The sequence below is a fragment of the Stenella coeruleoalba genome (assembly GCF_951394435.1).
Source record: "Stenella coeruleoalba genome assembly, chromosome: 2".
NCBI lineage: Eukaryota > Metazoa > Chordata > Mammalia > Artiodactyla > Delphinidae > Stenella > Stenella coeruleoalba.
Window position 1 is genome coordinate 176,388,859 of NC_137147.1, and position 14,588 is coordinate 176,403,446.

At 41.2% G+C, this 14,588-nt stretch overlaps 1 protein-coding gene across 1 annotated transcript in view; it reads right to left on the minus strand.

Annotated features, from left to right (window-relative positions):
- The window catches only part of MINDY3 (MINDY lysine 48 deubiquitinase 3), a 101,433-nt gene extending 96,582 nt beyond the window's left edge, over window positions 1-4,851 (minus strand). The window contains exon 1 of the mRNA XM_079915204.1: window positions 4,542-4,851. Within this exon, the coding sequence (XP_079771330.1) occupies window positions 4,542-4,635 (94 nt within the window). The 5' untranslated portion in view covers window positions 4,636-4,851. The remainder of the gene's footprint in view (window positions 1-4,541) is intronic.
- Between the last annotated feature and the right edge of the window lie 9,737 nt (window positions 4,852-14,588).

Below are 14,588 nucleotides of genomic sequence, written 5' to 3' on the forward strand. Positions count from 1 at the left end.
GCCTTCCATGTTAACAAAAGGCCACAGAAAGACTTCACTTGTCACTATATGTCAGATAATACTGGTTGAGTGGAATCTGAACTGAGCCTTAGTTTCCTCATCTACAAAAGGAGGATAACTATTGATACATTTATCTTTTGCTACCTCTTGGGGTTGCTGTAAGATTTTCAAAACCTGTAAAGCCTAATACAGACGTAAGGTATTATGATAGATGCGTTGAGCTGAAAAACACATTATGTACTCAAAAGTACCAAGAAATTAACTTTGTCACATAAGCTTCCAAATTGTGAGTTTAAAAAAAATTGGTTTTTAGGTGACATATGATGTAGGTAGGTGGGAGAAAGTAAAACCTATATTTGAAATAAAAGGATTCCATCAACAACAAAATCTCTGAAATGATATGACCCACAATATTAATTTACCTTCACTTTGGAAGACAAATTAACGATACTGGCGTATCATTTTAGTATTTGGTAAAATGTTAAATCACATGATAATAGACATCATACTTTTGGACTTTAATCCAAATGCTTTAACTCCTGCATACAATTTATGCTTATATTTTAACTGATCCCTCACTTTTCCAAAGTTACTTAGAATCTTTTTTTTCCATATTACATAACAAAAATTGTCCTATACCGGAAAGTCCAAAACTCTAATTTCAATCCACTACAGCTCCCTCCCCATCTCCACCCCAAAACACCACTGAACTGCTATAAACTGACAAATTGGGCTTCTCTTCTAGCTAATCTTTAGGTGAAACAACGAAGTAACTTAAAACTTGAAGGAAGGGGGCCAAGAAAAGGAAGAAATGGGTTCTCAGAGTTTATAATTTAGACCAGGGTTGGCCTGTTTTTTAAATGCAGTTTTGGAACACAGCCACGCCCTTATCATCCAGGGCTGCTTGTGCTGCAATGGCAGAGATGAGACAGAGACAATAGAGGCACTGGCCCTTTAAAGAAAACATTTGCCAAACACTGGCTAGACAATCAGTACTGAAAAGAAAACAAGTTCTCAATAAGTCAAAATGTTTGCCTTTGTAATAAGATTAACACTTACTTTTGTTAGATCTAGATGACTCTTATTTTGCTTCTGCTGGGATGAGGTCAATGTGACCATTTCCTACTATCCTGGTCTAAGCCACCGTCTTTTACCCTTGGATTACTGCAACTGTCTCTCATTTGGTCTTGCTGTCTCACTCAATACACTACTGTCTATCCTCAAACTTAGCAGTCAGATCAGCCCTTTAAAAACCTGTCCTGTCGTGTCTCTCCTCTGCTCCAAACCTTCCAATGACCTCTCATCTCATTTAGCAGAAAAACCAAAGTTCTTACAACGGCCTATAAAATCTTAGTGATTTAGGCCATATTATTTCTTACACCATCTTTATCACTGTCCCGTTCCCTCATTCCCTCTCCAGCCAAACTAATCTCCTTCCTGTTCCTTGAACAAAAAGCCAGACGTATTCTGCATAAGTCATTAAGTCTTTTACGATGGCCATCCTCACTGCCTGGAACACTCTTCAGATACCTGCATGACTAACTCAGTTACTTCAATAGTCTGCTCAAATCTCACCTTAAAATGAGGCCCGTCCAGGCTACTTTACCCTGTAATTCCTTATTTCTCTCCCTTCTAGTATATATGCTTAACTTATGCTATATTATGTTTATCATTTGTCTTCCCTCCCACCCTTTCAAGTCTAGGTCTGGAACACTGGTCAGTTTGTGGGAGAAGGGAAAGAAGGATAAATGTGCTTACAAATAAGGAGGTAGAAAATATACGCTTTTCTTTAAAAAGTATTATAGGCAATTGAGCAGGAGGGAAGCAGGCAGGAGTAGGGAGTAAATTTCCAAGTTAAAAAACAAAACAACTTCAAAGCTTTAAATAATGTGACTTATTGCCTTTAAACTAAAAACTGTTAAAAAAAAAAAAACCCAAACCAAAACCCTATTTTTTTCTTCTCTTAAGAAAAAGTATTTGCAGAAGAGAATTATCTAAAACTGTCAAATGAATTTTAAACAAACAAAAAAATATTATGTGCCACTCTTGCACTTACTGCTTTAACCTATTATCTAAAACTGCCGTAGCATTAAGAGAGAGAAAAACAAACAAAAATCCCAACTGCTGCAGCTGTTTAACATATCAAAGGAATTTAACACGACCAATTAACATGACCATTTAACATGACCAATCAATAAATGGAATATCCCTGGACATAGTTCTATGTCTCTTTACCCCAAACACCTCACACCTATAACTTGCTTCCAAAAGACTAATGAGATTACAGCTGTCAATTCAAAGCACAGATAGATGATGAAATAAAGACAAAGCTGATGTCACAGTACGAACGCAGTAAGGCAAGCGCACCAAAGCAGTGTCCTGTGCCCGTTCCCACAGTCCCAAGTCACGGCCACAGCAATCGTCAGCTGCCTCCTCTAAGAATGGATAAATGAATACAAAGTTAACACAGCAAGATCGATGACAACATCCCTCTGAGTCAGAGGTGACAACTTAAAAGTACATATTTGGTTGCCTTAAAAATCATGATCACTTTAAGACCTTGAAGAATTACACAGCCACAATATAACCGCATTCTCTGTAGAGCAATAATCCTTTATTTTGAAATGGTATTGATTGAACAAATCTTGTAAAGGAACTTCTGTATGACTACAAGGTGTCAGAGCATTCTCATATGTCATTACGAAGTTCTCTTTTAGTGATTATCCATCAAATTAACAATAACTTCTTGCAACTGTCAGGGCATGGCCAGAGAGCGATCTTCCGCTTGGTTTGCAATTAAACACTTTTTAAATCAAGCTACCCTTTTCTGAGCATTTACTCCATGTCAGATATTGTGCTAAGTGCCTAAACGAATTCACCTGCCTTTAATCCTCACAACAACCCTGTAAGATTGGCACTACTATTATCTGCACTCTACAGAGAAGGAAACTGAGGCTTAAGTAAGCTAAAAACCTTGAACCTAGAACCCAAGTATGCCTATTCCAAAGCCTGTTCTTGACCATTATTAGAACTGCCTCTCTGAATTCTCCTTGCCTCTGCATCAGAGTACTAAAATAAATGAGGCTGAATATCACCTTATTCTGTGTTGTATTACTAATTAGTTAACAGGAAGGAAAACTTTTCTCAATCCTTCACAGTCTTGCGTACTTTAGGGCTGTTCACTATTAGGATAAGTAAGACAAACTGGAAAATAAATTTTAAAATCTGCAAATGTGGATGTCCAACATTTCAGAAAATATTAGTTAAGCGACATAATTAAATCTGTAAAAAAAAAAAAAAAAGCCAAACTAATTACATGCCTGGTTGAGCCACACAAAGGAAAACAACAAAGGCAGCTGAACTAGGAAATGGGAGAGTTGGAATTCGTTCCCAGTTCTATCAATTTGTGCATCTTTGGCCTGGTCATTTAACCCTTCACAACTCATTTTTCTCATCTTCAGAACAAGAGTAATGAACTAAATAACCTACCTGGCTGTAATATATTACGATTCTAATTTTACCAGCTTTTACCAGTATCTGGGAGGAAGGAAGGGATTACTTAAACCCTAAATACACATTACGAAGTAAGGACTTAGATTTACTATGCTAAACTTCCCCCAAACCCTCTGAGAATCGGTATTTTCTAAATAAATATTTTAATAACAAAATGTTTTAGTAATAGTACTAACTAGCTATTATTTGTGTGCTTGGGATGTTTTACATACGTCCATTACTCATCCTCCTGACTCCAAACACTATGCTCTTAACTTCAACCTCACCATTGTCCCTTTTAAGTCACCTGAAAGTAATATGCTCGTTGTGTTTTAATACTGAAACTTACGAGTTAGGGATGATCACTAATAAATATAAATAGATGGTGTTTTTTCATTTCACAATTACTCGCAGTATTAACAAAACTTCTTATATAACTCAAAAGCCTGTCTGGGTAATTAGATCGGCCCAGGAAGTCCTATGGACCATATTCCTTTGAACTGGAACAGATCCCACACCACCTCAAAACCGGGGACACTTCGGGTCAAGGGAACAAACACTCTGCAGCCGCAACATTACATTTCTGCACCGAGTACCACGCCTAACCCCGCCTAACTAAATACAAGCAACACAATCGCTTTCTGGAATTAACCACTGCGACTTTCACGTGGACTTCCCTCTCTCCAAAATGAGACCAAACGACCAGACTCGTTAGCGGGTAAAGATCCAGGCGGCCGGAGCCCTGCTGGAGGAACGGACGCCGGGGCACAGGGCACACCTTCAGTGTCACCCGCTGCAGCCCGGCAGCCGCCCCCTCCTCCTCTCCAACCCAAAGGCAGCCCAGGGAGTGGCAGGGGCGCCTCCGGTCTTTGGCGGCCCGCTGGCACCGTTCCCCTACTTAGCCTCTAACCCTCAAGGCAGGGAGGGCTTTTCTAGAAGTCCCGTTTCTGGGCTGAGCAGGGGAACCGGGACACGCGAGCGGCGTCACGGCTCGACTCTCGCGGGGCTAAAGGGAGCGGCGGCCGGAAGCCAGAGTCCAGCCAGGGTACCTTGCGTCCAGCGGCAGAAGATGGTGTCAGAGAGACCGGGGCTGCTCTTGGCGCCCCACACCAGCTCCATCAGCTCTTTAGTCAGTTCGGACATGATGGGGTACCGGCGAGCGGGTCTTGGCTTTCCGGACTCCTGCCCCGGCACATGGGGAAGGGGCGGCTTCGGAGACCGACGTGGCGGGACGGCAGCGGCAAACGAGCTGGAAGGTTAGACGCAAGGAAGGCAACAGGAGAGAGACCTACTTGCAGGGACCGAGCCTGTCAAGCCCCCTCGGAGCCGCAGAGAGGAGTTTCCCGCACCGGAAGTACTGGGGCCACTTCCGGCTTCTCTTTCACTACCGCCCCCAAGGCCGGAGGGCCAGGCGGCGCCTCCCCGGAAGCGGAAGTGGGGGGGCGGTGTTGGGAAGAGCCGAGGGCGGCTTGGCGAGTACCTGGCAATTTCTGAGCTCAGTCCCAGGGCCCGGTGGTGCGATGGCGTCTTTTGTGTTGGGAGAAGCGTCGCGTCCCGTGGGCGCTGGCACATTCCTACACCTGGAGTACCCCCTTCCTGTCCGCGCTGCTTTGGCCTTAGCTGGGGTGTCTGAGGCCCAAGCCCTAGGGCCCAGAAACATGGCCTATACCTTAAAATGTGTAATATTAATTCTGCCAAACCAGAGCTTTGAGACGATGGTTGAATCTCCGGGAGGAAACATCTGTGTCTGTGTCGAGGAGCCGCCAATAAATTGAAGGCTGTCAGCCTCTTGCTCAGTCATATAAAGTCAAACCAACTATTAACAGAACCGAAAAATGTCGCGTAATGGGCACTGGAAATGCCTCTCCCAGGTGTCTAACGCAGAATTACAAAGCTACTTAGAGGAAAACAGATTCAAAGCGGCCTGTTTGTAAATGGTAGTGCAATTTCATCTACAGCTTTCTAGACTGTAGGGTGTGTGGGCTAAAGACCAGGTTATAAATCATTGACAAGCATTCAGTTAAATTTAGTTTGGGTGAAAACTTCTCTGTGCTGCTTCAAAAGAAGGGAATTTATTCTGGCTGAGCTTTGAATTTACAACGAAAAGGCAAACTCTGATGGGTTTCTTTCAGGTAGCAAGTAAGAGGGTGTGCTAATTTATACTTTATTTCCGACTTAGGCAACCCTTGCTGTAGTTAAAAGGAACTGTTCAAAGTGCCTGAACCATACCCATAGCCTTCCTCCTAATTGTTATTCGCTTCGGAATATCCTTTATCTTACTATTTTTTCAAACCAAATCTTACCCATTCTTCAGGACGTAGTATAAGTTGGCACTTTGTAGTAAAGCTTTCTCCAGTTATTAAAACCTAAAGGAAAAATTGTAGCTTCTGAAATTTCATTCTACCTTATCTATAACTTGCTTATATTTGCAAAGAATTATTTACTCTTCTCATGCGGTATATGTTTATGGAAGCCAAGGAGCTGTCTTATTCATGGCACCTAATACAGAGCCTTGAATATACCTGGGTCTCAGTACCTGTTAGATGACAGAATGAAACTTGTCTTTATTGGAACTTAAGAATTCACTATCTTTCAGTAAGTGAGGGAACCAGGGGAAGTACCATTGACTGGTCCAATTAAATATTTAATATTTGCATGGGTGATTTACAATTTGCATAATTATTTCACTTCCTGAAAGACAGAGAAGGGTCAATGTTGATAGATCGTGTAAGTGGCAGAACTCTTAAGTTGAGGTGTTTGCCACATTTGGTTTCCTTCCATTAATATACAGATAGTAGTTATAGATTTGACTGTCCATAGATAGAAAAAGCTATACTTTCAAAAGATTTTTGAAAATGAATTATTTCTTGATCTGTGATTTTTCTTAGTTTCGGGCTATGGGGAAGCTGGCAAAATCTTGGGTAGACATTGATATGTATGTTCTTTCCACCTTTAGATTGTAGTCTTTATTTGCAGTGTTCTGCATTTTTTAATTAGGACATTTTTAAGTAGGAATATTTGATTAATGTTAAATTATTTATGTTCCTTAATTATTCATTACTTACTGCATTTAAATCGTGAACTTGCTTAAATTAGAGTAAAAATGCAAATTAATCGCCTTTTAAAATGTTCTTATTCAGTAATTACCTAGAAAAATAAAAATTGCAAACAGTCAAGTTTGTTGCATATATTTCTGGTACAGGACAATAAAGCCTTTTTCTTTTTTTATAATGACTTGAAAATTATGTAAATTTCCTTCGGAGTATTTATCTTACTCCATACTTTAGCATACTATTATTTTTTTTCCTTAGGACCATCTATGGTTTTGATTAAATTGATGTGTCTCATTAAGATGCACATAGGTTGCATAAAAGATCTTTAATCCTAAAACAGAGTTTCCTGTTCACACATTAAGTTTTATTTGTGGTATTTCTCTTTCTTTCAAATTCAAGTCAGGGCACTTCCATAAAACTGGGCTTAGATTTCCATAATAATTAATTCTCTTTAGCCATCTTTACTACTTCACAGAAGCAGTATTAATTACTCATTATCAAACACTAACTCTGTGCTTAATTATCTTTTTGTCTTTCCCCAAATTTGCCTGTCAACTAAAAGCAAAACAGCTTCATTACCAGGTTCTTAGCAAGTATCATGAAAAGAACAATTCTCTAACTAGAAGCCCTTGACTCCTAATTTAGTGTATTTGCACTACCACTTATTTAGGAGAAATCAATCTTTCAAAAAACCTGCCCTTCAATAAGATTAATAAGTTCTAGGCAGGTTGCTAAGACAATCCCCTACTCATTTATTAATAAAACTACTTAATTTATATGCCCTATGTCTTCCAATAACAGTGTAAATCTATCAAGCAAATGAAACTCTTTCCTTTGCATGACCCTAACCTCATCTCAGCAGGAGAATTTTCCTATCAAGCATACCAAGTTCCTTTTAAACCCACCATTTTCATACTCAAGTATAACACAGTGTGTCATTTCCCAAAGCATTGCCTACGAACATTAATACCTGGTGGAAAAGGGGTTCTATCATTAAATGCGGGGTTAAATAAAGTTAAACAAGAGATGGGATTATATTCAGGGTTAAAAGACACCTAAGTGTCCATTATCGGATGAATGGATAAAGAAGATGTGGCACATATATACAATGGAATATTACCAGCCATAAAAAGAAACGAAATTGAGCTATTTGTAATGAGGTGGATAGACCTAGAGTCTGTCCTACAGAGTGAAGTAAGTCAGAAAGAGAAAGACAAATACCGTATGCTAACACATATATATGGAATTTAAGAAAAAAAAATGTCCTGAAGAACCTAGGGGTAAGACAGGAATAAAGACACAGACCTACTAGAGAATGGACTTGAGGATATGGGGAGGGGGAAGGGTAAGCTGTGACAAAGCGAGAGAGCGGCATGGACATATATACAGTACCAAACGTAAGGTAGATAGCTAGTGGGAAGCAGCCGCATAGCACAGGGAGATCAGCTCGGTGCTTTGTGACCGCCTGGAGGGGTGGGATAGGGAGGGTGGGAGGGAGGGAGACGCAAGAGGGAAGAGATATGGGAACATATGTATATGTATAACTGATTCACTTTGTTATAAAGCAGAAACTAACCATTGTAAAGCAATTATACTCCAATTAAAAAAAAAGGACACATTTGAATCATTTTGTTCACTGAGCTTCTCATAGTTTATGTTCTGCAGAATACTGTTTGGGAATCACTGATATAATGGAATAGACTTTTGATAGGAATTAGAAAACTGAATGTTAGTTTTTATTTGGGTACTGTGACCTTGGATGAGTCACTTAACTCGCCATACTGTGCTTTCTTCATCTATAGAGAGGACTAACTGATCATCTCAATATCCCATTTACTTTAGATACTGCTCAACTTCTATGATTTAAAAAATTGGCTGTTTAGAAGTTTAAATATATGGAAGGAGTGAGAAGGAAAAGAATGTTGAGCAAGCATAAAGAGTAAACAAATAATTTAACATTATTCTTCACTAACACATAGAATAAAAGAAGTTAATTTGCCACTGATCACTTACTTGTGCTAACATTTTAACTTAAGATCCAATCCAAACTTGCGAATTAATCCAGAACCAGCTATATTAGATGAGTACATAATATATGCACAATTGGATGTGTCATAGGTGCTTCAAACTCAGTATGTGCCAAATCAAACATCTTTCCCCATAAAACCTGCTCCCCTTTCAATGTTTCATAATCAGTGAATGGTGCCATTATCCATAAAAAAGCACATTTTAAAAAACATCTTTATTGGAGTATAATTGTTTTACAGTGGTGTGTTAGTTTCTGCTATATAACAAAGTGAATCAGCTATACATATACATATATCTCCATATCCTCTCCCTCTTGCGACTCCCTCCCACCCTCCCTATCCCACCCCTCTAGGTGGTCACAAAGCACCGAGCTGATCTCCCCGTGCGATGCAGCAAAAGCACATTTTTTAATGGTACCAATAAATAACTTCTTTGAGCCTCAGTTGCCACATATATAAAATAAGCTTATTAATAAGAATTACATTGTACAGTGATTATGGGATTTAACAGAGTACGTAAAAGATATATGCACGATGAAAAATCCTATTCTTATATTAGCTATATTAATGGTTTGAACAAGGAAGCATCGGAGGAAAGGTGGAAGATGAATTATTCCTGCATTTGAGCTGGAGAAGGCGTCAGAGAAGTTTGAACTGGATAGAATTTTGACTAGAGAAGAAAGGGAGGATGTACATTTAGGCATTAAATAACCCATTGTGGCAGGAGCCTGGTATTTGTGTCACTAGAGAGAGATGAGTTAAGAATATCAGGTTGAGGAGGGTGCCGTAGACTGAATTGTGTCTCTTCTGAATTCATATGTTGAAGTCCTCACCTCAGTGTGACTGAATTTGGAGATCGCGCCTTTAAAGAGGTAATTAAGGTTAAATGAGGTCATAAAAATAGGGCCCTAATCCGATAGAACTGGTGTCCTAATAAGAGGAAGAAACACCAGGTCTCTCCCTCTCTCTACTTTTCTGTCTCTCTCTCTCTCTCTCTCTCTCTCTCTCTCTCTCTCTCTCTCTCTCTCTCTGTCTCCATATGTACATAGAGAAAAAGCCATGTGAGGGCACAGTAAAAAGGCAGCATTCTCTAAGCCAGGAAGAGAGGCTTTACCATTAATCAATGCTGACAGCACCTTGGTCTTGTACTTGCAGCTTCCAGAACTGCGAGAACATTAATATCTATTGTTTAGACCACTCAATTTCTGGCATTTTGTTAGGGCAGTCTGAATAGAATAATATCGAGAGCCAGAATCTTAAGAATGTTGAATACTATCTTACACAATTATAGAAGCAAGTATTGACTGAGCACAAACTTCCAGTTCCTGTAGTAAGCTCCTTACATGTATTACAGTACACACCCCTCAAAACGCAGTGAAGTACTACAATGATCTCCTAGAAGCATAAGGACTTTGCCCTGGATCATGCAGTAAATGGAAAAACCAGGAGGCAAACCTAGGTTTCTCTGACCTAGAATCTGTGCTGAAACAAGGTTCAGAACACAGGCGATTTGATTCCAGGGTCTACGGCCTCGGTTCTTGATAAACAAACTTTATTCTAAATATAACAGGAGCTAGTTAAGATTTTTTAATAGGGGAGCGATAACATCATCTTTCAATTTTATAATGATACCTGGAAGAAGGCAGTGAGATGAGAAAGCCTGGAAACATCTAAACCAGTTAGGAAGGAAGTTATTGGAATAAATGCAATCATGAAGAGATGCTTAGCACTTGAACTAGAGCAGTCCATGGAGATTTCAAGGAGGGGCAAATTCCGTGGACATTTTAGAAGCACAACAGATAAAACCTGGTGATTGACTAAGAAAAGACGGTGCTATTAAAAAGTTAATAAAACACAACTAGGTGTCAATACAAAATTAGCATTTCTGTTGACCAGAAACATAATAGAAACATGAATGGGGATTAAAGCTGGAGTTTCCAGGTGTGGGAATAGGATTAGATGAGCAGGAAGTTGACTTCTGAAGGCTGAAGTTGACTGAAGCCAGTACATGAAAACTGGAGTTGAGGGAGGGAACAACGTTGCCCATTAAAGGAAGCTACGACCTCTGACTAAAAGTGTGTCCCTGGTAATAAAGAGGGTAGAGGAGAACAGGCAGATCTGAGGAGAATGGGGAGGAAGTGTGTCAGTTTTCTGTGCAGTCTAACAACCTACCACAAAATTTAGTAGCTTAAACAACACAAATGTATTACCTTAGTTCTGCAGGTCAGAAGTCTGAAATGGGTCTCAGCAGCCTAAAGTCAAAACATTAGCAGGTTGTTCTCCTTTCTGTAGGTTTGGGGAAGGGTTCATCTCCTCGCCTCTTCCAGCTTGTAGGGGCTGCCTGCACTCCAAGCCTTGTCACCCCTTCCTCCATCTTGAAAGCTGCCGGAAACCCAGTTGTTGAGTCCTTCTGCTATCCCATCACGTCACTCTGAGCTCCTCCTCTTGTTCGTCTTCCACCTTTAAGGACTCATGATTACATTGAGCCCGTCCAGCTACCCTGGGATACTCTCCTTATTTTAAGGTCAGCTAATCAGCAATCTTAATTTTTATCTGAAGGCTGATTCCCCAATTACATAGGTTATACCCCCAAATTGCAGGGATTAGGACATGAGCATCTTTGGAGGGGTGCACGCCTCTGCCTATCGCAGGGCATGGGAGATAATGACTGATCAGTGTCTTGGAAGCAATGAGATGAAGATATTCATTAGGCAATTAAAATCTGGGGTCATTCACCCAATAACTATATATATATATATATATAGGATCAAGTAGTTTAAAAAAATGGAAAAATATACTTGCCCTCATTGAATTTACGCTCTAATGCAAATGACATGGAGAAAAACAGATAAATGAAGTATATAGTGTGTTACGTTAAATTCTCTAGGAAAAAACAAAGCAGAGAAAGAAGAATAGAGTGTTGGGTGAGGAGTAGAGGACTGCAATATTAAATAGAGCCCATTCCTGACTCACAATAAAGTGGTGTGTAAGCAGGCGTGTAAGCGTGAGCCAAGATGTGTGAGGAAGGAGTATTTCAGCAAGTGCAAAGAAAAATCGAGAGTTTGCCAGGACAGTTGGCAAAGCTGCAAGGAGAATCCTGACGTTGAGGACAAGTGAGGAACTGACCTTTGTTCTGTGCTGCAAATTTCCTACTGGGGTGCATTGCGGGTCCACCCAGCTTTTTTCTTCCCCACAGATATGTTATCTTGGGAACCACAAGGGCTGTAAGATTATATGGAGGAAGGGGCAGAGTTGCTTTAACTGTAGCCTGACCTTGCAGCAAGGTATCTTCTTGCTCTAGGCTCCACTCAAAACTTCTGTTTCACATGATGAATGAGACCGAAATTATACTCAAGTATGGAATGTATTGCTTCTGAAGCATAAAGCAAGCTACTCAGCATTGTTCTTCCTCAGTGGCAGGAGGTGTAAGGTACAATAACTTGTCCTTTATTTTGGAGGGATGTCTTGAAATGCCCAGACAGTGGAACCCATTAAGATTTCACCGATTTGGTAGGCCCTTGAATCTTTGTAGAGTTTATCTCTTAACCTCTTCAGGCATCCAGAGTACTTGCCACTTCTTAGTTAACAGGTCCAGTTAACAGGATGTCCTGTGCAGTAGCTAGCCTCCAAGGATGTCCCCAGTGGTTCTCTCTTTCCGCTACTCCTGCATGTGTGTATTCCCTCTTCACAATGAATAGAGCTATCATTCCCAAGTCAAGGTCATGAAAGTTTCTTCCTTACTTTCTTAGGGGATGCGAGCTGCTATGTTACAAAGACACTCAAGTAGCCCTTAGGAGAGATCCATGTGATGAGGAACTGAGGTTTTCTGTCTATAGCTAGCACCCACTCACCAGTCATGTGTGTGAGCCTAGGTGAAAGTGGGACCTCTACCACCAGGCAAGGCATCAGACGACTGCCGTCCTGACCAACACCTTGAATGTAAACTCATCAGAGACCCTGAGCCACAACCTCTGAGCTAAGGTGCTCCCAAATTCCTGACCAACAGAAACTACCTGAGATAATAAATATTTATTGTCATTTTAAGTCACTAAGCTTCGGGATCCTTTGTTACGCAGCAACAGATAATGCACCATCGATATACTGTATCCATGTGCTGTTCTGTGCAATTTCTAGATAGTCCCAATCTCTTGGGGTATACAGTAACAGAGAGCAGCAAAATAAATACAAATTTGGGGCCAGACAGTGCATATGTACTGTGGTCCGTCCTGTGTGAATGTGAACTCTCTCCGATCCTCCTTCCAGATAGGTAATGACAAGACACATTCATCACGTCAATAGCCATTTTCCATGTACCCAAAGTCGTTTAAATCAACTGTGGTAAAGATACCACAGCCTGTGCAGCAGCTGCAATCAGGGCCACTCTTTAGCTAAGTTTGTAGTAATCTGCTGACATCCACCTTTATCCATCCAGTTTCGGGAGGGGCCAGACTGGTGAATGAAATGGAGAACATGCTGGCCACCATTACCCCAGCATCCTTTAAGTCTTCTAGTGTGGCACTCATCTTTGACATTCCCCTAGGATGCCATATTGTACTTGATGTTCTGTCTCAGCTGGAGAAGTCTCAGGGGCTTCCACTTGACCTTTCCTACTCTTATTCTGTGAATAGAAACCCAAATATAAAAAGTCTGATGAATGTCAAGTATGTCTGGGGCGGCCAGCCTCCAAGAGGGCTCCCAGTGACCCTTACCTCTTGCTGTTCATGTCCTACATAGTCCCTTCCAAGAACTGACCAATAAGATATTGCACAAGTGACACTGTGCGATTTCTGCAGCTAAGTCATAAAGGGGACTGCAGTTTCCGCGTTTGTTCTTTAGGTTCCCCCCACCTCAGGGAGAAGCCAGCTACTGTGTCATGAGCATGAGGATAGTCCAGTGGAAAGGCTCACATAGAGAAGAACTAAAACGTTCCCCCAGCAGCCAAACACCTCGGCAGCCGTGTGAGTGAGTCACCTTGACGTGGATGTCCCAGTCCCACTCCTGTCCTGAGATCACTGCAGCCTCAGCTGACATCTGACTGAACCTCATGAGAACCGCTCAGCCAGAATTGCCCAGGCAAGCTGCACCCAAATTCCTGCCTAAAGAAGCTAGGACGTGATACGTGTTTATTTTTATTCTAAATCATGAAATCTGAAGGTAATTGGTTATGTGGCAATAGATAATTAGTACAGGTTTTGATACTGGGAGTATGGTGCTACTCTAAAATTCTAAAAAATATAGGAATTGCTTTGAGTCTAGGCAGTGGGGAAAAGCAGAAGGCCTTTTTTTTTTTTTTTTTTTTTTTTTTTTTGCGGTACGCGGGCCTCTCGCTGTTGTGGCCTCTCCCGTTGCGGAGCACAGGCTCCGGACGCGCAGGCTCAGCGGCCATGGCTCACGGGCCCAGCCGCTCCGCGGCATGTGGGATCTTCCTGGACCGGGACACGAACCCGTGTCCCCTGCATCAGCAGGCGGACTCAACCACTGAGCCACCAGGGAAGCCCCAGAAGGCCTTTTTAATTTTTTTTTTCACATCTTTATTGGAGTATAAATGCTTTGCAACGTTGTGTTAGTTTCTGCTGTACAACAGTGTGTATCAGCTCTATGTATACATATACATATCCCCATATAACCACATATCTCTTCCCGCTTGCGTCTCCCTCCCACTCTCCCTATCCCACCCCTCTAGGTGGTCACAAAGCACCGAGCTGATCTCCCTGTGCTATGCTGCTGCTTCCCGCTAGCCATCCATTTTACATTTGGTAGTGTGTATACGTCAATGCTACTCTCACTTCATCCCAGCTTCCCCCCGTGCCCTCAATGCCGTTCTCTATGTCTGCGTCTTATTTCCTGCCTTGCCACTAGGTTCATCAGTACCGCTTTTAAAAATTCCATATATATGCATTAGCATACAGTATTTGTTTTTCTCTTTCTGACTTACTTCACTCCGTATGACAGATTCTAGGTCCATCCATCTCACTACAAATAACTCAACTTCATTTCTTTTTATGGCTGAGTAATA